This window comes from Peromyscus californicus, unplaced genomic scaffold (genome assembly GCF_007827085.1).
Source record: "Peromyscus californicus insignis strain IS unplaced genomic scaffold, ASM782708v3 Scaffold_6__1_contigs__length_162567912, whole genome shotgun sequence".
Classification (NCBI taxonomy): Eukaryota; Metazoa; Chordata; class Mammalia; order Rodentia; family Cricetidae; genus Peromyscus; species Peromyscus californicus.
In genome coordinates, this window is record NW_026294584.1 from 134,842,086 (window position 1) to 134,868,546 (window position 26,461).

A 26,461-nucleotide genomic window follows, 5' to 3' on the forward strand; every position below is an offset into this window, starting at 1 on the left:
GTCTACAGAGCGAGATCCAAGACAGGCACCAAAACTACACAGAGAAACCCTGTCTTGAAAAAAACCAAAAGAAAAAAAAAATCCTGTATCAAAAAGAAAAAGGAAAAGCTGGATGGAATCCTGAGGCAGCGAGCAGTGCAGAAGAGAGTATTTGAGCTTTCAGATCTTGATTTTATCTACTCTTTAGATCTAGAATGAGTTGTGTCCAACCTGAGACTCGGGGATAGCTATGAATGTAGTCTGATACAAAGTTACAAACTTACTTAAAACATTCTTTTTTTGTAACTTGATTGAATGGCTCTTGAGCTCTGAACTTTGACTATAGTGCTTTATGTCACAGTGTTGGTTGGGCACACTTGTAGGAAGCAAAGGCCTGACTGTACCTAGAGGTCTGTCATGAGAACGATACCCAGTGGTCACTCATTCTGTGTGTTGTCTGAATGAGGGTTGCTAGCCAGTCCAGTCCAGTGGTGATCAGCTGTTGAGTCAAGGCTGCTGCATTTTAACCATCTGTCTTTCACAGGACACTCTGACTCTCATAGGAAGAGCCAGGACCTGAAGAAAAGGAAACTTGATCCATCCTGAAGCTGGATTCTGTCATGAGAAGTTTGGAAAACTGCAGTTTTATACCTTGGTTTATTCTGAACTCATTAGAGGACTTTAGAGCATATTAATGGAGTACTTTAAAGAGGTTGTCATGCCATACCCTGTGATGGGAGGGAGGCCAACAGATAAGATGCCTTTCCTTTGGCTCTGCAAGTTTTTCAGAACTATTCACTCCCAAATTACTGTATCAAGAGATTTTTAGTTTTCAGGCTGCCTTCTGTTGTTTAGTGATACAGCCCATCTAAGCACCAGCTTGATCGTCACCTACATTCAATTAATTATATGTGAGCTCATCTTTCCTTTGGCTTTGGGTTGTTAATGTTTTCCACTAAGTGCTAACCAGTAAGGCCATGGCGGTGGTTCAGGATCACACGTGGATTCATTCATGTCAACAGAAGCCTTCCTTTATCCAGATAGAAGTGCCAAGACGTACAGTGGGTGCTTAAGTATGATTTAGGTCTTCTCCGTTCTCAGCACTTACCATGTCCTGTGGTTGTATGTAGTTTGTATGCAGCAGGGAGGCCAGCGCGAATTCTTTTCAACTTTACATGATTAAATTTTAATAAAGACTACATCTCAACAGTTGTAGCCTTTTTTGGTGGGGGTAGGGTTGGGGGGTTTCAATGTGTAACAGCCTGGCTGTCCTGGAACTCACTTTGTAGACCAGGCTGGCCCCAAACACAACAGAGATCCACTAGTGCTGGGATTAAGGCATGCGCTGCCGCCTCCCCCACCCTCCCATTAGTGCATTTCCGAGCCATCAAGTAAATTAACATTTGAACACTAATACTGACAGAACTGTGGAACTTTACAACTGAGATTAGTGGTAGATAGGCCTCTTTCATGGCTGTACTTGGCAAAGGCAAAACTTAAATCTACGGTGGGATTCTTATTACACTACATGGGACAGTGCACAATTTTAAATGATTGTTTTCTTCTGGCTGAAATCTTTGCATGAAAACATGGATTGTGGGAGGAGCTACTGCATAATTTCTCATTTAAAGAAAGATTATGTCATAATCCAAGTCTGAAGACCAGTATTTTTTCCCCAAGCAATGAAAAGGATGATCTAAGGAATAGCTGTTTTGTTCATTTTACTTTGTGTTTTCCCTGCATGTATGCACATGTATTTGTAGTATCCACGGAGAGTAGAAGAGGGTGTTAGATTCCCTGGAACTGGTATTACTGATGGTTGTGAGCCGCCATGTGGGTGCTGGGAATTGAACTTGGGTCCTTTGCAAAGGCAGTACACTCTTAACTGCTGAGCCCTCTCTCCAGCCCCAGGAATAGTTTTTTTGTTTTTTTTTAAAGGAAGCAACTACTCTTAACTGTACCACCCCCAGCAATTTTGAATTTGGGGTTTTGATGTGCCTAATCCTTAAAAAAAAAATTCTTTAATTACATTTATATTTATTGTGTATGAAGGAATTGGTGCTCTTGTCACATCCTGTGGGTCCTAGGGATCAAGCACAGACCATCAGGTTTGGTGGGAAGTATCTAATATTGGAGCAGGGACAGACCTATCTGTGGGCAGCTGAGACCTAACTCAAACGCTTACAGAAGTGTTGACTGACAGCAGTTTGCTATATGCCACCAAGCTTTCACTTTCATTCTTAATGGATGGCTTTATTGTAGTTTAGGATAAAACTACTGCTAAAAGTTCCCAAGGAACAACAATTGTACAAAATTCAAAATAGGGCCCTGGAGAACACAAGGCATCCTTGGCTAGAAATGATACCCCACAGCTCAACAAAAGCAAGTTTGGTTTATTTGAATGGTTTCATTAAATAAGTCTACAAAGGTAACAAACTGAAGCACAAAGCGCAATCTTACAAGAAGCGCAACACCCAGAGTTAGTGCAAATGTACAGTTAACGGCTGCTGAGAAACCCCAAGGTTTGAATTCAGTTTTCAACAGTACATTGTTAAATAACGTAAGGAAAACACTTATAATTCAGAAAGTTCTTTTTAAATGTGGATAAAAGATACTCAAAGTGTACTATTAACACAAAAATAATTTAAACAGTTCAGTAGCACTAGCTCGTTCCTCTAGGCTTCAGTTATTTCATCCACAGGAGGGCAAAAAAAAAAAAAATCAGTAAATAAACTTTTGTGAATGGGGGAAAAGACCTCAAAATGACTAAAACCAAAACCAACAACACATGCTGCATCTGGCTCCCTCTACCACGGTACAAAGTACTCTCAATCCATCCTACAACCAGTTTCGTTTTCACAGCACCTCTTAACCCTCTCCCAAAAGGAATAAATGAGCCAACACTTTGGTAGCAGGACCTGAAACAAAACCATACTCTTCCCACCTCCCTCTCCTAAAACTTTCAGCTGTCATGTGTATCTTTTGGCCTAGATCGACTTAAAAGGAACGGACTCTTAAAGGAAGAAAGGTGCAGGAAGCCAGGCCCTGCCTAGTGTGTAACTCCTGGGATGTGTCATGAGGTTGGAAATGTGTCAGTTCCCAACTCAAGGTCAAGGAGGAAGCACCCAAGAAATGAGGACTTCTACTTCTCCCTCCACTTTCTCAGAGTATTCAGATCCCAAACAGCCAATTAAGTCAGTATTGACAGAAAACTGCCCATTAAAACTAGGCATAGCACTAGATAATACTGGTTGGTTGCAGTTACTTGGGGATATGGGTCTAAAAATGTGAGAGTATTAGTTCTAATATAGAAGTACAGGTGGCACATAGATTGAGACTGTGCGACCATTTGGACATTGTAGAAGAAAGGGGTCAGAAGTGGGTCTGTTTTCCACAATACAGTACGTCAAGTGGAGAAATGTGTGGTACATGTACGAGAGGTGAGGGCAACCAAGCAGGTTTCCGTAGAGCAACCTTTTCCATCTTTGACTTGGCACTGTCATCCTTCCCAACTCAGAATCTAGCCCACTCCCGTCTCATTTTTGTTGAATTTCTTCTAGGTTTTGTTTGTTCACTGGCCGGGCATCACTTCTAACAAGCTTGTCCCCACGTCTCCAGTCCTCATCCTTCACACGGCTCACAACCCCCTTACTCTTTCTGAAACAGAACTTTGTTTTCAACCTCTGATGCCAACTTCTCACTGTGCTCATCTCACACCTGCTCTAGGCAAAACTGCTGAACGATTGAAACAAAACAAAACAAAACAACAACAAAAAACCCACTTTCATTTTCCCTTTGGCATATCCACTGCTGGGGTCATATGGACCTAAGATTTCTTTCCACATACCCTTTGGTGACCTGGGGTCTGGTAAGGTGATGCTAACAGCAGAAGCAATAGAAGTCCAAGGCACTAAAATATCCAGCAAGCAATACTGGGAGAACAGAAGTATTCAAGTACAGTAATTTATACAATTTTACATTCACATTTATTTATCTAATACAATGGAAATACAAAGGAAAAAGTTAAAGTGTCTTAATAAGTAAAGGACAGAGCTAGCTTTTTTTTGTGTGTGAACCTTTTAAACCTTTCAAATTTTACTCTTAAAACTAATGTTGTCCAACAACATTTATATATCACAGTGTTTCCACATCAAAACTGATGGCAAAGTTACATGTCCTCAGGGAACGTCATTGTTTTCCCTAATTGCTAATGCTGCAGTCAAAGCTGCTAATATCTTGCTTAAAGCATTAATGACCTATTCAAGAAAGGGTTGCAACCCCAGTCCCCTGATATTTTTCACTAAGTTGTAAAGGAAAAAAAGAAAGTGGGGGTAGGGATCAGAGTGGGCGAGAACCTTCTTGTTTTAAGGTGTGCATTCTTGTGGGAGTAAGGAATTCGGGGCAAATGTCAAAATTAAGAGCTCTACCCACTTACAGATACATACTGGGTTTAGCTTACATTGAGCTCTTGGGGCGTTCTGGTAACAAGGCTCTCTTCTAGCCCTAGGCCTTACTGGTGGGTACAGAAACAGGAAAGCAGACTCAGGCAGCCCCTCCACCAGAAAGCTGCTCTTTTCTTTTCCAACTCCAACAAATGGAGAGGGAGGGTGGTTCTCCATTCTAAGGGCTCAAAATGGTAATAAAAACATTCCCTTCTGGCAAGAAATAACCAGTTAAATGCAGCACTAGTAGTTAGTATATAGGCTACTTCCCCCACCCCCCCCAACCCCCAGCATTCCGTCTCCTGCCCCCAAATCTATGCAGTTAACATCTTCATGTCTGACTAAGTGGTCCGCAGGTTGGAACCTGGGGGGTTGCTGATGGACTTCTGCAAATTGCTGATGTTGAAATTCTGCAAGGAAGCAGTTCCTACAGGTTGGAACTGGCCAAGTGGCTGTGGTGCTGGACCACTTGTTCCACTCCACTGAGTGCCAAATGGGGCAGCTGGAAAACCATACTGCTGTGGAGGGCACATGGACTTGGTGAAGTGACCTAGAGAGGTAGCAGATGCTGCAGAGATGGGGGCTGAGCCACCCAGGTTTGAGGTCATGGAAATGCACAGCTGTCCAGGAGCAGAGAACTTCCTTGCCATTCCAGGGCCCTAAAAACAAGAAAGTAACAATGAGAATTTGGCGTAGGTATAATACCCAAACAAAATACGTGTGATACTGCAATGCTGTTCTAGAACTGAGATGTTCTAATCTTAGTGTTAGCAAAACATAACAAAGCCTCCTGCGATATTTATTGGCTCTATACTTAACAAGAAGTGAAAACTCAGGTCTGAGAGTGTGCATATGTGCCAGGTGTTATGTGTGTACACACAGGTAGTATAGGATGCTGAAAGAAAAGGGTACCAAAGTGATGCTGTCTTGTTTTCTCAATAATGTTAGAACCAATGGGTTGCTGAAGAAGGTGGTGATAAGGATGGCGTACCAGCCTTCGCAGTCCCTGACTCATCTGTGTGTTGGTAGTCTGGCAGGTTAGGAAAAGTAGACTTACCTCATAATTCATGTGTCCTTTGCTGCCTCTCCTGCCTGAAAGATTCATGGCATCTCGGGCCCAGTTGTCTACCAACTTGTGCAAGTCATCTGTGAATGTGCCCTTCCTACTGGAAGTCATGGCAGGTGGCTGAGCCTGGGCAGCCTGGCTACTCACTGTTCCCCCAACGGTGTTTGTGCTGCTGGTCCCTAGAATTGTAAGCAACACAATACTAGCATTAAAGGAATCTGGGATATAACTCTGGGAAAGGAGAAAATGTCATAGGATAATGAATGGCAAGCCACAGAATGGGGAGAATAATTGGGAAGCCATGCAGGATAGGAAGATTCCAAAGTTTTATTTATCCATTTGCTTTTGCATAACAGGTAATGAAAATGGTTTCTCTTCCATAGCTTGTAGGTAAGGCTCAACAACTTGGGATGATGGCAGGCATGGATAAGGGCTTCTGTCAAAGCAACCTGTAATACTGGGACTGTCTGCCAGTGCTCTATTCCCAGCACTACACTGATGAGTGAGTGATATGGTCCACAAGGCTGGTTGCTATGCAACTTTGTAGAAAGCAGGGCCAAAGAAGTACTGTGTGCTGGGTAAGTTACAAGTAGTACAAATGCAAAGATCAGTGCTTGCTGTGGAAAGATGGGGTTCCCAGACAGACCATGTGGATACTGTGGCATTCTTTATCCACTCTTAAACAAAAAGAAGTAACGAGACACAGCATGCTCTGTGTCTTGTTTTCACCTGAACCATAAATATAAATTTGTAAATATAAACTTGGAAGGAGTCAAGACCTCAACTTTTCTCAATGTCCCTTGAGTAAAGAACAGAGATTCGGCAGTGGGGGGAAGATGTGCCTGAATCTCTCAGGTCCAGGAAGTTTATAGTTTTCTTGAGGACTTGGGTTTTAATTGGTTCAAGGACTCTCATCCCTTCTCCCCATTCTTCCCAATAGAACAAGCACTCCTGGGTAGAAGCAACAGGAAAATGCAGCTGAGGCAGGGGTGCAGAGGGGAGAGGAGGCTTAGAGGTTATGATGAAGGAATTCTATTTCTATGGTTTGATGAAAAAGAAAGGAGTCTGTGTCCTGCCTGATTTCGGTTCAGCTGGAGGGCACACTGAAGGTTATTCGAAGAGGCAAGTTTTGGGGAAGAGGGAAAGAAGAGTCATGGTCTTATTTTTTGTTTTTTTATCTCCCACTTTATTAGCAGACTTCACATTTGCTACAGAGTAAATAAAGGTTACTAAAGTAGTGGGCCAGTAGGCCCTACCATACTCAAGGAACCCCGGGGCTAAGTGCATGCGTTTTCCTGCTTTCAATGCCAAAGCAGCACACCAGAGCACAGCAGCACATCTGAAGCACCCCTGCTTATTAGTGGCCCTTGCAACCCTGTTGGTGCCACAGGGTGTATCTATTTTACCACCTAAGGAGTAGCCCATGAAAGCATGTCTGTGCTAGAGGAGAGCTAACTCAGGTGAAGCTGCAGAGTGAGGATGCTCACATGCTTCTTCTGGTCACTGTGGCAAGACATGAATTACTGCAGTGTCACGTGGTATCTGCTAGGACTGCAGGGGATCATTACTATACACAGTGTAAACGTAGAGTAGATTCACCTCAGTGCAAGAAACCAAGTGTGAAAATAGTAAAGCAAAGGAAACAGCCTTCCTTGAGTAGCAAGTGTAGGACAAAGGTGCATTGGGAAGGAAGCACAGGCCATGAGGATGGGAAGTCACAACAGTGAGGAAACCCAGAAAGCGAGCATGTGGCATGCACGAGGACTAGCATCCTGCTGGATGACAATAGAAATATCCACAAGTGAGCAGAGCTGTTGATGCCAAATGAAAAGCCAAGTCAGGGTGCACTGCTTATCCAGAGACTCATGCCAAAAGTCACACTTCTCTAGTCTGGTGCTAGTTGCTCTTGATGCTGTGAGGGCCCTTAAAAACCAAATGCCATTCACTTTAGTCTACAATCCTCAACACTGGACTCTTAAAATGAGGGTTACCCTAAAAGGGAGAGTCACCCTACAGTTATCCTTTTTTATTGTAGTTCCCGACAGTAAAGGTGGATTAACAGGCTTTCTGCAGATTGTGCTAACAAACTTTTAAGTCTTTTCAGTCCTCTTGAAAGCTGTATAAAGTAGAATAGATTTTATTCCTCTAAATTCATGTTCTGAGTTTCTTCTATCCCTATACTGCCAGGTTATAAGCCACTATGAATCACACTGCCAAAGATGCCAAGCAGAGATTTTTCTTGTTACTCCCTAGACTCTTATAACATGCTTGGCATCTGCATTTTATTTTAATGAGAAACCCCTAGGCTAAAAAGCTAAGCTCTATAAACAAGTAGCATTCCTCTCCCCTGTAGCTGAGCACCAACTTCTGAGATATGAAGAATGAGGGCATGCCCTCTGTGTACACCTAGATCACTGTTGAGTCTCCAGTGTTGTTGAACAGTGGTGGGCACATGCTCACTGACTCAGAGTCTCTCTTCTGTACAGAATCTAGGCTTCCTCCATCTCCCCATTCATATCCATGGACGTCACAGATACAAGACTAACACACCTGGACTCACATGAGAGAACTGACTATGAAGTGGTTTCTCAATCTGGAAGTAGTAGTAATAAAATATAGCAATTAAGCACAATAAGGAATATTATCAGAAAAGGGTGCAGGGATGGATGAAAATTAGGAAATCAGGGAGTTACAAGGCTTCATAGTTTAAAGAACTCATGGCTTTGCAATCAGGATCAAAAGTAACAGAAAGAAGATAATTACTACAGAGCTGGTTGCAAGGACAGACTTTTTTCACCATCTTCCCTGAAGCACAAAGAGAGAGCAGTGTGTTAAAGAAACATCAGTGAAATCTTTATAGACTCTCCAAACAGCACACAGAAGCCCAGCAAGAGAAAGCAGGAGGGGACAGATGGGTGGGACCTGGTAGTCCTAGATATAGAGACAAGTCTAGGGATCAGTCTAACTGGCTGTGAGTGTTAACACAATTGTCAGATGGACTGTGAAGTCTGGATGACAGATGCTGAGCTTTTACACCTCATCTTTAGTTCTACAATGTAATGTGGTGTTAAGGTTCTGGAGGAGGAACAGGTCTCACTGCTTGAATTCCAAATACCCAAGCAGTACTTCCATTGACCTTGTCCTACTTCCTGTTTCTCCTGCTGGGTTGTTATAAAGCATTTAAATCAGTACCACTGTTACGATTTAAGTTAATTTAAACTGGTTGTTATATTTCCACACCCTAGATACACATACAAACACACACACACACACACACACTCACACACTCTCTCTTTTCCTTTTTCTCTCTCCATATACCCCATCCCTTCCAGAAACAATTTTAAAAGTATGTGGAAAACAAGCAACCTTTAAATACAGATAGAGCATTAAGCCAAGCCGTGCTTCCAAACTATTTTGAGAAGATAGGATAATGTATCCAAAACTAGTAAGGGCCCTCATCCTTCCAAGCACCTGTTCTTTCTATATATTTTGAAAAATTCTGCCTCCTACGATTTGTCCAGCAGTTTTGCATCATATATCCTTATGCACCTTCAACAGGTATAGGTCTTTCATTTAGACTCAAAGGGAAGTGGTAAGATTTACCACTTCTAATCATTCTCAAACAGATTAATACAGTCTATACTCAAGAGTATACTGTAAGTAAGACACAAAATTAACTCAAACGGTGCATATCAGACTTCACACAAAGAAATTCTGGTTTGCCTTCTTTTCAGACATATCAGGCTGTGTATCACAGGTCTGGGCAAATGTCACACTTTACTGCAAAATACCATCCTGTTATTAATGTCCTTCCATCTTTCTAGCTGGACATATAAATTAAATGTTTATTCAAGTGTGCTAACAACATGCATAGTCCAAGCTAGTCTAATCAGAAAAACTATTGGATGCATGCATGCTTGGAAACTACCAACATGGGCAATGTCTTCCAGCCACTCTTTGAAGAGCTCAGCCCTGGACCACTGACATGTGTGGGAATGTGGTAAAAGAAGGCTGTAAGTAGAACCAATCCATGACTAACATGTCAGTGAGGGAAACAGAGGTCAAACCTAATACACAAAGGTACAAGAGAAAAAAGCAAAGTGTGAATTCTTCCCACCATGAAGAGGCCAAAGGCTCCCTGAGCCACATACTTAGAAACACTGATGGCTTTAGCACATGCATTTAAAAAGCATCTTTCATAACCACACCAGAAGTTTGAGGCCTTAACTTAAGTTTGATCGTTATCCAAACTCTAATGAAGTTCTTTTTCTTACTTGAGTTTTTTTCTTTTTAAAATTTTTTCTTTCAATACACACCCATTGGCCACCTACTAATACCAGATAGGGTCTTGCTAACCACAGGGACTGAGAGTTTTCTAAGTACCAGCTGTTTTTGTGGACAATATCTTATTTAAATTGTACAATAGCCTTAGGAAGCAGGCAATGATTTCATTCCTTACAGGGAGAGGACAATACAGGGCAATTTGCTCCTGGGCTGTCACCTTCTTGGTAAAGATTTGCTTTTATTTTCATGCGTGTCTGCATGTATCTCTGTGCACCATGTGTGTGCAGTGTCCTGAGGCCAGAAGAGGGTGTTGGAAACTGAACGTGAGTCCAAAGGAAGAGCAGCAACTGTTGAGCTATCTCTCCAGGCCCACATGTACGTTTTGGTCTGTGTTCTTATGTGTGTAGGGACATGTGGAGGTCAGGACACCCCTTAGGTGTGGGTTTTCATGAGCCACCCACAGTGTTTTCAGAGAAAGGGTCTCTCATTGGCCTGGGGGTTGCTGACATCGTTAAGCTAATTTGCTCATGAGACCGGGTTCCTCCTTTCTTCAACTTTTCTAGTACTAGGATTACAAGTATAAGACAGCATGCCCAGTTTCTAATTTAAGTTCTAGGGATCAAATTCAGGCCCTTAATCTGCACGGCAAGCACTTTACTGAGCCATCTTTCTAGCTTCTGCACCCTGTTTTAAAACAGAAAGCGAAGAAGTTCTATTAATACTAAAATAACAAATTTCACTCGCAGGTTATATGGCTTTGGTCTTTCAAAGAATAAATGCGCTGGGCGGCCGCGTCGGTGGCGGCTCACACCTTTAATCCCAGCACTTAGGAGCCAGAAGCAAGCGGATCTCTGTGAGTTTGAGGCCAGCCTGGTCTACAGAGTAAGTTCTAGGACAGTCAGGACTACACAGAGAAACCCTGTCTTGAAAAACAAAAACAAAAAAATAAAAAGAAATGCTTTGTAAGACAGCTACAGTAATTGTTCTTTGAACTACTTAATCTCACGGAGTTGGTACGGAGGTGAAGAGATTTCCAGCATCTTTTCAACCTGCACATATTCAGGCTTAACTGAGAAGATTTCAACCCATATTCAAAAGAACGGAAAATGGTAAACTTTTACCTTCAGTCAGGATCATGCATCAGTGCTCAACATGCATTATTTTTTTAATTTTAATTTTGAGACAGGGACTTGCTATGTAGTCCATGATGGCTTCAAACTTATAATCTTTGCTTCTCCCTCCACATTATGGGAATCATGGGCACCACTACTCCTAATGTCAGGGCAGTGAGACAGCAATGAATATGATTGTGTACTGCAGTCTTAACATAGAGTCTAGCCTAGAATAGATCTAAAAGAGGTAATTCTACCTGGGAGTTATTTTGAAACCTACAAAAACCCACTCCTGTCTCTGCATCTTTTACTATAATTAACACAGGGACCCAAACTTCTGAGGGTAATGGTCAGCCAAGCCACTGAGTACATGAAATATAAGAGACAAATGAAAATGGACTGCGTGACAATCAGATCCAAAGCAGCAGAAAAACAAGGACAAGGAAGGAGTAAAGGTGTTACACACAAAGAGCCAAGCAGGGCGTACTCAGAAATCGGGTCCTCCTGCCACCAGGTTTGAATGTCACCTGCTCAGATGCACAGTTAAACTTCGCACAGCCTGTGAGAAGGGAAAAGGAAAGAACAGAGGAGAAGAGACCACACAACTACAGGATGTTAGAGCTTGAGGCTGGTGGTGACACACTGGATGGCATGTAGAAGAGGGAGCTCTGTAGGGAGTCCATCTGTTGTAGGAGACAGAGATGCCAGGCCTCACCCCATTGGCAGAAATGAAGCTTTTCTCAGTTGGAACAATGCTAACAACTTTGTGTTGTTTCTTACTAATTACTTACATTAGCTGAGGGGACAGAAACAGAATGTCTAAGTTCTATGTAACTGTGCTAGAAGCACTTAATTATCTTGAGGTCTGTCCCCTGATTCCTTTCTACCCAGATACCTGATTCATTTCAACTTTGTTTTGTTTTGACACTTTTTTTTTTTTTTGGAAACAGATTTCACTACTATAGCCCAACCTGGCTGCAGCTTTGTGAGTACTGAAACTAAAGAAATGTTCTACAATGCCCAAATTTCCTTTCAATTCTAGTTTTGTTCTTTTATTTTATGTGTATGAGTGTTTTGCTTGAAGGTAAGTTGCACACTATGTACATGTATTGCCCTCAGAGGCCAGAAGAGAGCATCAGCTTCCTGGGATGGCTGTGAGCCTTCATATGGATGCTTTGAATTGAACCTAGGTCCTCTGCAAGAGCAGCCAGTGCTCTTAATCACTGCCTTCCAATTCTCACTAAAAGCTCTCTGCAGCAGTAATGTTTGGAGCAACAAAACCAAAAACACTATTTGGAAAGTAGAGTATGGATCAAGAATTTAATCTTAGGGTATTTCTCTCTTGGAGCCCCTCCAATTCTCTGGAATTTTCTTAATAAATCTATATTTACTATGTATTAAAAAATATTTTAGGGCTAGTTATTTTAGTATGCTGCTACCATGCTTAGAGGTTTAAAAGTAGATTGGCTAAAAAAAGACATTAGTTTTTAAAAACTAGCAACTCCTTAGAATTTTGTCCACAAATCTTGGCTTAGTATTAATGGTTTTATTCTAAGTCCTAAATAAGCTATTTATATAGGTTGCAAGTGTAATGATCACCCTTTGAAAAGAAGCTATTTCAGAGCTGGGTTTGACGACTTACACCTGTAATTCCTGCACTAGGGAGGCTGAAGCAAGAGGACTGCTAGGAATTCAAGGTTAGCCTGGGCTGCACAGTAAGTTCCAGATCAGTCTAGTCCAGCCTACAGAATGAGGGGCTGTCTAAACAACAACAACAACAAACAACCTAAACAACAGGAAGCTATTTTACCAGATGCCTGGAAACAAGGAAGCCAGTGATTCTAATCAAAATGCAGCTTCCCTGCTCAGCTCAATTACTAGTCACCGTTTAATAACTCAGTTTCTTTCTATTCAGCTGATGATAGTAAGTTTTTTGCTTTGCTTTTGTCCCCAAGTATGGCACTATTTCTATTTTAATGTTTCTTCTAGAAGAAGGTTGTCACTTTGAATTCTTACCTTGACCTGGAGCAGAAAGGCTTGGTACTGAAATGGCACCATCACTGGTGAAGGCTGAATAGAGGTTGTCACTGGAAGGAGATGGCTTAAGAGGCTGTAACAGTTGGTTGTGCCCAGTTTCTGGGGTGTTGCCCGGGGGGTGAAGAGTCTGCTGGGGGTGTAAGACTGAAGTTCCACTCTGACCAGACAGGTTACCTGGTGAAAATTAAAGAGGCTTGAAGAAACATGAAGAAGGCTGAAGATGTATTTCAATTCACTTAGCAGTTATGAAATCCTGGGTTTAATCCAGCACCACACAAACCAGGTATGGTGGTGTATGTCTGTAATCTCAGCCCTTGGGAAGTGTAGGAAGAATGATTAGGAATTCAAGGTAATCTTTGACTACATAGTGAGTTTGAAGCCAGTCTGGGATACTTGAGACCATATATTCAGTGAACCAACCAACCAACCAACCAACCAATAAAACAAAAAGAAAGAATAAGAAAAAAAAATATATCACATAAACTTTTCCTAATATACTTAATTGTTTCTGATTCCTATTTATCCTGAGTGGTAATTTTAAAAACAAAACAAAAATGTATAAATTGACAGACAAATCCTTACTGATATGAAGGTTAAATGAGAAACAATAAGATGTTTATGGACATAAGGTTATTTATATGAATTGCCTCTCAAGAGTGATAACTTTAGATAATGCAGAGCTCACTAGGTTGAGCAGATTGAAGTGTAAACTAGAGCCTGCAATAGAGATGAAGATTCCATTTCTATTTCCATAGTTACTGTTTTCTGCCATATTAGAAAGATGGTGATTATAGAAATAGGCTGTTAGTTTCTGTTTAGATTTTTTTATAAAAATGCACCATATAAGATATTTAAAAAGGGGCTAGAGAGGCTGGGTGGTGGTGGCACACACCTTTAATTCCAGCACTCAGGAGGCAGAGGCAGGTGGATCTCTTGTGAGTTCGAGGCCAGCCCTGGCTACAGAGTGAGTTCCAGGAAAGGTGCCAAAGTTACACAGAGAAACCCTGTCTCAAAAAAACAAACAAACAAAAACAAAAAACAAAAAAGGGGGGGAGGCTAGAGAGATAGCTCAGCAGTTAAAAGCACTGGCTGCTCTTGTAGAGGACCTAGGTTAGATTCCTAGAACCCACATGACAGCTTACAACTGTTTGTAACTTTATTTCCAAGGGATCCAACACCCTCTTCTGATCTTCTAAGGCACTGCATACAAGTGGTGCACAGACATACACATAGGCAAAACACTCATACACATACAACAATAAAGCTTAAGAAAAAAGATAACAAAGAAAGTGTTGAATAATGATGTAGGTAACCGCAGACTAATGAATATTTAAAACTATTTTTTGGTTAAAAGAAAAAGAAACAAAAACAATACTTAATAGGGAGCTTTCAGTTACATCAACTGGCCATAATTTCTTAGTTTTCAAGTCACTAGTTACTCAAAAATTATGTCAAAACCAGAGTCTGAATTAGCCAGTCTCCCATACAGACACATCTGTATTAATGAACTGCATGAATTGGACAGTGTGCAAGAAAAGGGCTGAATATCTATAAAGGTTTCTAGACAATAGAGAGGTGGTAAGAAATTTCTAAATGTTTGCTTTCCATATTTCAACTAGACCTGGAGAACAAATGTGAAATCAACCTAGGTTTTAGCCCTCTTTCACTTTTAAACCAATTAGCTTTTATGTACTACACATAAGAGCAAAAACTTTGTATCCCATTAAAATGGATATAGTCTATTTGAGAAGTCATCATTTCATATCTGATTATAGAGCCATCCAGTTTTTTATCCTAAGATGCAAAGCTTCATTTAAAGGTATTACCCCCACAGGCACACCCAAGTCTCTATGGCATTTACATTAAGTTTAATTAGTATTATGGTCAATTCAGTCATTTAAAGAAAGAAAGAATCTAAAGTTTATTAAGCAGAGAATAATCTTTATTATTCTAAATGCCCAAGAGTCTGATCAAATTTTGAGTTATATGAATTAATAGGCAAAGCTAAATGTTCATCCTGAAGAATAACCATAAACAAAGATTAACAGTAGATAGACAGTAACACTGACTACATTAAAAAGCCTACTTCTATAGAGTCAAAAGAGGTTCAAAACATCCCAGGGATAGAAGAGCCAAAGAAGCAGGAATAATGGAAAGCCCAACTCCTTTGAAATTTAATAAAAGTTAACAAATGTTTAACAGGTTACATACATGCTGGTTGACTTGACTTGGCCCAGGGCTTCTTACCTGAAAGCTGTGGGCTTTTATTGCCCAAGGAGCTGCTGCGACTAGATTTACTGCCTTTGCTTTTAGTAGGTCGCCTTCTTCTCCCCGACAGAGGAGCAGCTGGCGGAATAATGACAGCAGGGGGAACCTTGCCCAGTTTGGTATACAGAGATTCAATTTCATGTTTCTGGCGACTTTGCAGGTCCTGAATCTCTTTAAGATGTCTATAAAAGATAACCAAATATGGATAAAAATATAACCATTGTTGTTCCAAATAAAAGTTAAAGCATATTCCTAAATCTGCATTCCAGTGTTTACACAGCTATGAACCCTTTTCTTAAATGTGCTGTGAGATTCTAGTTTGACAATTCATTTTGCTGTTTTTTATACACAACACACATTCCAGTAAGCTCCTAGTCTAGATAATAGCATGGTAGAGAAAAAAGATAGGAGTCCATACAGAGGGGAGGTAAATTTGTTACTGTGATCCATGATAATTAGCAAAAGTATAAACATAATTATACATTGTAGTGCTATTATTAGATTCATGTTATAGATATTAACGGAACTGAAGAGATGGTTCAGCCATTAAGAGCACTTTCTCCTCTTGTAGAGGACATTGATTTAGTTGCCAGCACCCACATTACAGCTAACAACCATCTGTATGTAACTCCAGTTTCAGAGAATGATACTGTCTTCTGTCCTCCATGGCTGCTGGGTACGCACATGGTGTACATACATACATGCAGGCAAAATACTCATACACATAAATAAAGGTATCATTAACAAAAATAATGTAACAATATAAAGGTGCTGCAGAAACCCTAAAACTAGAAAAGCCATGGATGCTGATGAGTACAGGACTACCCAATGAATCAGGTAATCTTAGCTTTTATGTATCACTTTCTGTTTAAAAGGAATGTGAGATCAGCATCTGTATTGAAAAGCTTTTAATACCAGGGTTGAGATACAAAACTAGCCACTATTTTACAGGGAAAAAAATGACTTACTTTTCTCGTAGCCGTCGCAGTTCTAACCTTAAGTCTTCATCTTCAATGTCCGACTCATTGTCACTACTCATGTAAGAGGAGTTGAATGAATTACTAAGGCTCTGGCTTAGACTCTGGATGGGAAGACTCTTGGAACACGGGTGAGGGGGAGAGTGTGGACTACCAGAGCCATCCTCTGCACCCCTACTGAGAAAGGCAGCCTCCAGGTCAGAAGAGGGCCCATTCAGATGGGAAGGCTCTGCCAGCTCAGGCTTCTCCTTCTTTGGTATCACAGCAGGACTAATCGTTTGTTCTGAATCTCTGAAAGGAGAGGTCACTGGTCCCTCTTTTTTGAGCTCTGTGACCTTGTCCTCGGTTCTTGAAACAGAGAAACGACCCACTTTGTTTGCTGTAGTTGTCACCTGAAAACGTCCAACCTTGGTAGGCTGCCCTGTTTCTGACTTGGCTTCTGGGGCAGGTGTTTGGTGGGTGCTGTCTGGCACATCTAAGGACATGCCAGGGATAGTTATTCCATTAGGCTCTGGCTTTACCAGGGTACTCTCTGGACTACTACTTGAAAGAACTGATGACTCTGATGTGCTAGATTCAAAATGAACCGACTTTGTATCTTCTGACCTATTTTTACGCTCTTTCGGAGCATCATCCATTGTAACTGAAACCTGATGGAAAAAGAGAATGAGGTGGATTAAAAATGATGTCCCTGGGTAGTGGTGCATGACTTTAACCCTAGCACTCTGGAGGTAGAGGCAGGTAGATCTTGGTAAGTTTGAAGAGACCGTGGTCTGAAAAGCAAATTCCAGGCCAGCCACGATTATATAATGAAACCTTTTCTCAGAGAGAGAGAGAAGTTGTTCTTCAATTTGTAGCATGCAGAATGCTTGCCTGGTATGAATGAGGCCCTTGGTGAGATCCCCAGCACCAAGTAGCCCAGCGTTGGCAGTGCATGCATGTAATCCCAGCACACTTCGGGTAGGGTGGGGTAGGGGATGAGGGTGAAAGGTGAACAACTAATTCCCCAGTGAACCTGTAGAATCTCTTTTCACAGTCTCTTCAACCATTGTGAAGTAAACTCAACACCTATTACAGAGGACATCACTTCAGTACTGAGATGCACATTCTTGGGGCTGCTGAATAAATGATTCATTTTTACCTCTCATGTGACACGATTCTGTAGTTGGAGAGTTTCTCTTAGGGTCCCGCCAAGCCCCCCGCCAAAGAAGGTATATAGTTATAGAAATGGGTCAATTTAAGATATGAGATCTAGATAGCAAGAAGACTGCCATGGCCATACAGTTTGTAAGTAATATAAGTCTCTGTGTGTTTACTTGGCTGCAGGACTGGCAGGTGAGAGAGATTTGTCCTGACCGTGGGCCAGGCAGGACCAGGAAAACTTCAGCTACCCAATTCAAATTCATGTCTCAGTCAAAATATAAATAACAGGTTACAAGATCTTGAATGTTTCTTATGAATAGATTATATCCAACAGTATTAAACTCCAGATCCCTGCCCCGACTTGTTCATCATATAAATGCAGCCCATCACAAACTCTTAGAAGTTTGCAAATTAAAATTAATCACATATAATCTCCAACTCCAAGGACTATCCCACAAATAATTTTGAAGTGGTTGTGAAAACAGTTTTTTATATGTACCAAGAGTCAGAAAACTCACTGGTTGGACCAAGTGGGGAATTAAAATGTAGTATCACTTGATGCTGACTTCACTTTAGGACTGAATACTAAGACAAATATCTTAAATATGGAAACTACTTTTAGACATAAATGTTTACTATTACTTTTCTTAGTAGTAGTTAAGGAAAATTATAATAGTATATAAATATAAAATATAAAATAGTAAGGAAAATTATAATAACCAGGAACAGAAGAGATGTCTAGGTAAACCGAACAGCAGTTGGGAAAAGGGGTCTAGAAAAGACCATTTAGAGAAGCAGTAGCTAGTAGAGGGTAGGTGGAAGAAAATAGGAGTCTGCATTTTCTTCAATACTAGTACTTATGGTTTATGAGAGGTAAACAATAGAGAGCTCTAAAATGATATAAAAAATATATCATTAGATTGATAAGTAGTCCCAAATACATAGGTAGTATGTGTTACCCTTCTGGGTGTTACTTGGGATTGAACCGAGAGTCTTGAACATGCTACTTAAGTGTCCTACCCCTGAACATATTCTAACTCTCATTTTACTTTAATTTTGAGATAGGATCTCACTAAGTTACGAGTCTAGACTTGAATTCACTTTGTAGTCCAAGGAAGACCTCCTGCTTCAGGTTCCCAACCAACTATCTGGGAATACAGCCCATGCCACCAGGTTTGGCTAATAATTTTATTATATACCCTGGCCCCAAAAGAGGGCCAGCCAAATGAAATGATCATCTTACCTGAAATCGTCCCATCTTAACAACACCAGCTCCTGAACTAGTTGCTAGGACATGACCTTCAGTGCCTTGAGAAACAGAACAAGTAACAGAAGATAGAAGCAAATTAACATCTCTTTCCAGTTTCTTTGCAATCTCACCAGAAATGACATTAAAGATCCCCCTGCCTCCCCTTCAAGACAATCTGCTAGCTCAGACTGACCACAAAACAGCTAAGGCTTTGTTTAAAAATTTTTTGTTATTATAATGGTTTGTTTATGATGTTTGTATGTGAGTATGGGCTTGCATGTAAAACAGCACATGTCAGAGGACAACTTTCAGGACTCAGCGCTCTATTTATAGTGTAGATCCTGGAGACAGAAAGTAGGTTGTTAGGCTTGCTAAGCAAGCACTTTTAATCTCTGAGTTACCTCACCAGGCAAGATAACTTTAAAAACACACAAACAATTACATTTATTTATTTTGTGTGTGTGTATGTGTGTACACTTGTGTGCTGTGGAACCAACTTATGGCAGTTGGTTCTCTTTCTCACCTCGTGAATCTCAAAGCTCAAACTCAGGTTGACAGGCTTGGCAGCAGAAGTTTCTGCTTGCCGAGCCATCATCACACTACATTGGTCTTTCTTCCTATATTCAAATTTGTCTAAGAATAGTCTCTTATAGAGCTGTGGATTACAACTTTGACAGATATTACTACACTGACTTCCAGAGGCTTTTTCCAATGAGGCTGAGAAATGCTATTGCTTATAATTTTGTTTTGTATTTTTGTTATTAAGTATTTTCATATCACATGGTTTTAATCCTAGCACTTGGGAGGCAGAGGCAGGAGGATCTCTGAGTTCAAGGTCAGCCTACTCTACAGAGTGTATTCCAAAACAGCCAAGGCTACAAAAACAACAACAAAAACAACAACAACAATAACAAAAAGCATTTTCATATATAAGTTTATTTTTTGTATCATTTGCCAGTCTGTGTTCAATTTTAGGAACTCTTTATATTCATAGTGAGATCTTTGAGATCTTGTCATTCTAAAAGACTACTACTGCCTACTCTGGGTTGTACATCAGACTTAGTAACTCATTCCTCTGTATTAGGAATTAGAAAACTGTGATTAGTGGAACAAATTCTGCTTACTGTCCATTTTTACACATACATTTTATCAGAACATAGCCAAGCACATCCATTTATGTATTATTAGTTGCTGTTAGTTTGGAATATTTCAGAGACTGTTGACCTGAAAAGCCTTTTTAAAAAGTTTAGTATCTGGCCTTAAAAAAAGTTTCAATTTGGACATGGTAGCACATGTCAGTAATTATAGCACTCAGAAGGTAGAAGCAGGAGAATCAGGAGTTCAAGATAATCCTTAACTACGTAGTAAGTTCCAGGCTATCCTAGGCTACCCTTTCTATTAAAAACAAACAAACAAACAAACATACAACAACAACAACAACAAAACCCCAAATGGTTCTGGACTCTGCTCTAGATAGTTGGAGGGAAAGTATAAATATTGTTCTTAAGTATTTCAGGAGGTTTTACTATTTTTTAATGTGCCTCAATTAAATACTGAAAAATGGGTTTATGACATTTCCATACACACACACACACACACACACACACACACACACACACACACACACACACTTCATGATTTCTAGATTTACATGTTATGATGTTCTTCATCTGTGCTTCATTTAGAATTTTACCTTGGCTTGGCTTTATCCAGATGACTATACAATTGCCCCAAACCATTTATTAAAACATCCTGAACCATGGAGGCCATATATATATATGGCATGGGGGACCCTAGGATGATTGTGGCTTATAGTAAGTTTTGGTTTTACTCAATTACTGAGCAAGCCTCAATGAAACATTTCACTATTAAGGTAAGAATTTATATTGTATCAAGCTGATAATAGAAAAATTAATTAATTAATTAAAAAAATAATAAAATAAAACATCCTATCTTGCCAGGTGTGGAGGCACACACCTTTAGTCCCAGCACTCAGGAGGCAGAGGCAGGCAAATCTCTGTGAGTTTGAGGCCAGCCCAGTGTACATAATGAGTTCCAGGACAGCCAGGGCTATGTAGAGAGACCCTACCTCAAACAAACAAACAAATAAACAACAATAAATCTTCTTACAGGTTTAGAAAGCCATCTTTTCAGATTTTACATCCCTCCTTCCTGTTTTGTTTCTCTGAGACAAGGGATGACACTGTAGCCCACACTGGCTTGCAACTCATGGCAATCCTCCTGTCTTAGTTTTCTGAGTTAGGGGATTGCACCTACCTTCTACATTCCCTTTAATTGGTGCTATCCCTGACACCCTCAAGTGATGTAGATTGAACCTAGGGATTTGTAAGGTTTCATTCCCAGCCCTGGGCTAAACATCAGTTTTTATTGCATATATTCAAGGCATCTAATATATATTGGAAATCTACTTTGTTCATTTTTAGACTTTCTAGTCTTTTTTACTGATTTCTACCTTTTTTTTTTTTTTTTTTCAAGACCCGGTTTCTCTGTGTAACTTTGGCGACTTCTCTGGAACTCACTCTGTAGCCCAGGTTGGCCTCAAACTCACAGAGATCTGCCTGCCTCTGCCTCCCGAGTGCTGGGATTAAAGGCATGTGTCACCACCGCCCAGCGATTTCTACTATTTTTAATGACAGCCAATTCAGAATGTGATTGCCTAGAAAATAAAAATAATAATGTCCAAACTGATAAATTAGTAATTTTTTTCTTTCTTTTTTTTTGTGTTTTGAGACAGGGTTTCTGCCTTAGCCTCCCTTAAAAGTTTGTGCCACCACCATCTAGCAGTAGCTTATATTTTTATCTATGAGCAAATATATATATTAACTAAACAGTCAGTGTTAATAAGAGCTGGGCGGTGGTGGCACACACCTTTAATCCCAGCACTCGGGAGGCAGAGATAGGCAGATCTCTGTGAGTTCAAGACCAGCCTGGACTACAGAGAGAGATCCAGGATAGGCACCAAAACTACACGGAGAAACCCTGTCTCTAAAAAGCAAAAAAAAAGAAGGAAGAAGGAAGAAGGAAGAAGGAAGAAGGAAGAAGGAAGAAGAAGAAGAAGAAGAAGAAGAAGAAGAAGAAGAAGAAGAAGAAGAAGAAGAAGAAGAAGAAGGTTACTTGTAAATTGACCACCCCTCCCTCTTTCTTCGGCCTTGAGACAGTATCCAGCTGTAAAGTAAGCCAGGCTTTACTTCTACTCAAAATTATCCTGCCTCTGCATACTGAGTGCTAAGATTATAGAGGCACATCACTACACTTAGGCTTGCAAACTGCTTTTTTTCCCCCCAAATTTATTTTTATAAATATACCTGCATTTTAAAATTAATGTCTTATAGCAAGGTTCTTGCCTAGCTAATAACAAATGATTTTATGTTATGAAATCATACAATGTTTATTATATGTACTTCTTCACTCCAATAATCATTCAAGACTCATTAATCAACTAATATTTCCTCCTCAGTCATGAATGTTATATTTAACAGCCTAAAGTGCACAACAATCTCAAAACTATATCTTTTAAATAATAAACTATATTATCAATTACAGGTAGAACTAGGCTTAATAAAACAAAAGAAGGAGGCGTCTCACCATCCTTTTGAGGCTGTGTTCCTGCTTCTGTAACTGCCGTTGAAGCCATCGTGGACACAGGCTGCAAAACACACACACACACACACAGATAGCACAGAAGCTTCAGTTTTAATCATTCTTACAACTCTGCCTTGTCATCTTTTCTCTGGTCTATGTAAAATGGCAGAAATACAGTATATATGATGAGATACTTTTGTTTAATGTAGTGTTTTTTTGTTTGTTTTTTGTTTTTTCTTTTATAACCTAAAGGTGTGAGATATAGATAGGAAGCTTTTAGGAAGAAGCACTGAATCATAACTCTCTACTGCTTTCTTACTTTTACTCACAGGATTTAAAAAAGAAAAAGAAAATTGCCAGCAGAAGCAAGAAAAAGGCATTGGCTTCCCTGAAGGTTGAGTTACATGCCACTGTGAGCTGCTAGGAACTGAACTCTGTTCTTCTCCAAGAGTAGCAAGTGTACTTAATTGCTGAGCCATCTCTCTAGTCCCTCTAACAAGATATTTTTAAGTAGTGTAGTTTAGATATTTACTGGAATATATATGGGTTTTTTGAAACAACGTTTCTCTGTGTAGCTCTGGCTCTCCTGGAATTTGCTTTGTACACCAGGCTAGCCTTTAATTTAGAGATCCCCCTGACTCTGCCTCTCAAGTGCTTGGGTTAAAGGCTTGCACTACTACCACCTGGCTGGAAAGGAGTTTTAATCAAAATATTGTCACAGGGGTTTAACCTTTTCCAAAGCATAAACACAACATTCCTAATCGATCTGCAATATAATCTACCCAGAGGTAAAGAAATAAAACAAGTATCTCTGATATCCTTTCCATAGTTACATTAGGGGGTCAGAGTTAATCTTTGATTAATCTGTGCCATTTCTGTTGACAATGACTGAATAGGAATTAAGGTATTTATAATCTAGATTATAGTTTGTGCTCTAGAAAACAATTTGAAGCAATTTTTATCAAGGCTTTAAAAACTTACACCAACTGCAGACGTCACTGTAATAGTCTCTGGACTAAGTGTTCTTCTTAATTGAGCATCAAGGTCTTCTAGTGGTTGCTGGGACTAAACAAAAAACAGTTATAGCATTGTAAATTGTTTAGCAGCTTCGGGCACTATATATAGTTAATTGATACAGAACATATTTTATGCTTTAGATCACAACACAGTATTTGTTGCAGGTGTAACAGCATGATTTATCAAGTTGTCAGTGTAACAGTCCTTAGGAATTTATGCTTTTGTAGCTTCAAAATCATCTTTCTTTTTTTTTTTTGGTTTTTCGAGACAGGGTTTCTCTGTGTAGCTTTGCGCCTCTCCTGGAACTCGCTTTGGAGACCAGGCTGGCCTCGAACTCACAGAGATCCGCCTGGCTCTGCCTCCCGAGTGCTGGGACAAAATCATCTTTCTTATCTGCTATGTTTAATGTCAGGGAATTTACTGTCTTCTATTTAAAAATACATTCCAAAAAGCGTTTCAGAATCTACTGTGAGATTTTTTTCCCCATACTCATTTTCTTTCTTTAAAAAAACAACAACAACAACATGTTTTGTGCTGTGTAGTTCAGGCTGACCCTCAAGTTACAGTAATCTTCCCTGGCTTAGCGTCCTGAGTACTTTTACTGCTATGTCTGGGTCTTTCTTAATTTCATACATTTTTCTGGGAACTGCTCTTTGATTAAGAGATAGCATTTACACATCTAGTCACTATCAATGAATATATATTCTGTTCTATATTAAGAGTATACTTCCTTTTCTCATTAATGATAGTAAGGAGGTACTATGCCTCACTGGTGTATAACTCAAGTACCTTCTTTCTACTTTTGGCATAAGCTCTAATCCTGCATCTAACCTTGTCATCTTTCTTTCCTATATGCAAGCTTTTTATCCATTAACTCCACATCTTTCTCATTACACTTTACCTTCCCTTAGAAATCTGAATGCTGAGTTATATGTCTTGCTATGTTTCCTAGTTTGGTCTCAAATTCCTGGGTTCAAGTGACACTCCCACAGCATGGTGCCAGGCTTCTGAATACATGTTTCTAATGAGAAACAGGCTAAAAAAAAAATACATTCCCAATTTATAGACTTTGCATTACATATCCTTTTCTCTTGAAATTTTATGGCTGGGCTGTGTTCTGTGTAGAGTGTGTTCTCCGTTGGAGTTAATACTCTTGTGGCAAGTTCCTTACCCTACCATGTTCTACTGAAAATGAGGAACAAAGAAGTAGGGATAAATTCATACTGGGCTTCCAATGTAAGCAATCTGTAATACTTTTCTGATACATAATTAAAAACGAATTACAAATATCATTTCAAATTTACTTGCTATCTCATGTCAGAAGCTTTTTCATGTTTATAATGGATTTAGAACAAGTGCTTTCTAGTGGTGGGGAAAATAAATAACTTAAATATTATAGGTAAGTATGAACATTCTGCGCTTCAATTTACTTCACTAATGAAATTCTAAATACATAAGGAAAAACTTGTAAGCCCAAAGGAAAGGTGTGTCAGTCACCCACGTGCTTCCCACCCTTCTCCCTCTGGACAGGGACTTGCTCTGCAGGCCAGGTGTCTTCATACTCACTAGTCTTTTGCTTGACCCACCCAGGTGGTGGGATTATAGACCTGTTCTACCAAGCCTGGCTCATGATTCCTTTCTTTAAACAGAGTAAGCACAGAACTTTAAGGAAAAGTGAAGAACTCTCAGGGTGGGGTGAGTGGTTTCAGAGGTTTCAAGAATGCCAACTTATGGGTCTCCTCTAATTCTGAACTCCCAGGTAAATTCGAACTACATACAACTCTTTATTTCTACAATGGCTTAGAAGCTTTACCTTACTCCCTACCACTCACCCTTTCAAAATTTCATTTTATTTGTGTGTGTGTGACTGTGGTGCTTTGGGGTGTGTGTGTGTGTGTGTGTGTGTGTGTGTGTGTGTGTGTGTGTGTGTGTGTGTGTGTGTGTGTGTGTGTTTTATATACGTGTGTAGAAGCTTGAAGTTGACATCAAGTGTCTTCTTTGACTGCTTTCTACCTTATATTAAGTCAGATCTCACACTTGAACCCAGAGCTCACCATCTGACTAGTATAGCCAGATACAGTTTCTTATTTATTCATTTGTTTGAGGCAGGGTCTCCCTATGTAGCACTGAATGCCTGGAACTCATAGATCCACCTGAATGCTGTGATTAAAGGCATGTGCTACCATGTCAACCTACCAGATATAGTTTAAAAGAACAGTATTACCAAATTGCAGCCGAAAAATAGGGTGGAAGCCAAGATTATGCAGTGGAGAATTTACACAAATTCTGTGAAGGAAAGCAGGGGAGTAGAAAGTAATCTGCCAAGTTAGGGGTACCTGAGTTAGAGAAGGTCCAGGAAAAGCTGTCAGCTGCTCACAGGGTGGAGTACCAGCTGGAAGTTCAGTACCCACTGGCGGCACCTATAATAATGAAGGAAAATTCAAATCCATGAGTTATCATTGGTAAAATTATATACTAAAAAGAAAATTACTAATTTGAATGCAGAAGAATGAAATAAAAATGTGTCTATTTATGGCATACTTATATCATTTAAGGTATACTGTGCAAGGACATACTATAGTAAGAGTTATGATGAAATAGCTATGAATCAAATAGTAAAATACAATAAAAGGGAAAATAAAAAGACCAAATTCTTTATGTCGATAGAGGTACAGTCAGGGGCTGGATAGATTGTTCAGCAGTTAAGAACACTGGCAGATCTTGCAAAGGTACTAAGTACCTGCAAAGGTACCTGAGAGCCAGTGGGGTAGTGATGGCGCACACCTTTAATCCCAGCACTCGGGAGGCAGAGGCAGGTGGATCTCTGTGAGTTCAAAGCCAGCCTGGTCTACAAAGCGAGATCCAGGACAGGCACCAAAACTACACAAAGAAATCCTGTCCCGAAGGGGAAAAACAAACAAAACAAAACAAAACCAATCAAGGGTCAAGATTGATAATAAAAGGCATAAAAATATATTACTATCAAGTAATTTGTTTTGTCTACATAAAGATTGTACAGATAGTCCCTGACGTAAAATGGCAAGATCAAAAACTTTCCAATTTATAATAGTGCAAAATCAATATATATTCAGTAAAAACTGTATACTGAAGTTTTTGGTTTTGAGACAAGGTCTTGTGATGTAGGTCAGGGTGGCTTGAACTTGTGATCCTACTGCCTCAGTTTCCAGTGTTAGGATTATATGCATGTACCAATACATCCAGTCAACTTTTGGAAGGATTACAAGTATACCAGCACATCTAGTCAATTTTTGGAAGGTTGGGGT

At 40.0% G+C, this 26,461-nt stretch overlaps 2 protein-coding genes across 10 annotated transcripts in view; one reads left to right on the forward strand and one right to left on the reverse strand.

Moving 5' to 3' along the window:
* Positions 1-1,186, forward strand: part of Rad52 (RAD52 homolog, DNA repair protein) — a 65,449-nt gene extending 64,263 nt beyond the window's left edge. For all 9 annotated transcript variants that reach the window (XM_052719213.1, XM_052719216.1, XM_052719215.1 and 6 more), the window contains one exon: positions 524-1,186. In XM_052719213.1, coding sequence (XP_052575173.1) covers positions 524-585 — 62 coding nt within the window. In that variant the 3' untranslated portion in view covers positions 586-1,186. The remainder of the gene's footprint in view (positions 1-523) is intronic.
* Positions 1,187-2,352: 1,166 nt separating this feature from the next.
* Positions 2,353-26,461, reverse strand: part of Wnk1 (WNK lysine deficient protein kinase 1) — a 145,740-nt gene continuing 121,631 nt past the window's right edge. Inside the window, 9 exon segments of the mRNA XM_052721955.1 lie at positions 2,353-5,080; positions 5,479-5,666; positions 12,900-13,094; positions 15,168-15,370; positions 16,157-16,815; positions 18,552-18,616; positions 22,164-22,224; positions 23,142-23,225; positions 25,514-25,597. Coding sequence (XP_052577915.1) covers positions 4,763-5,080; positions 5,479-5,666; positions 12,900-13,094; positions 15,168-15,370; positions 16,157-16,815; positions 18,552-18,616; positions 22,164-22,224; positions 23,142-23,225; positions 25,514-25,597 — 1,857 coding nt within the window. The 3' untranslated portion in view covers positions 2,353-4,762.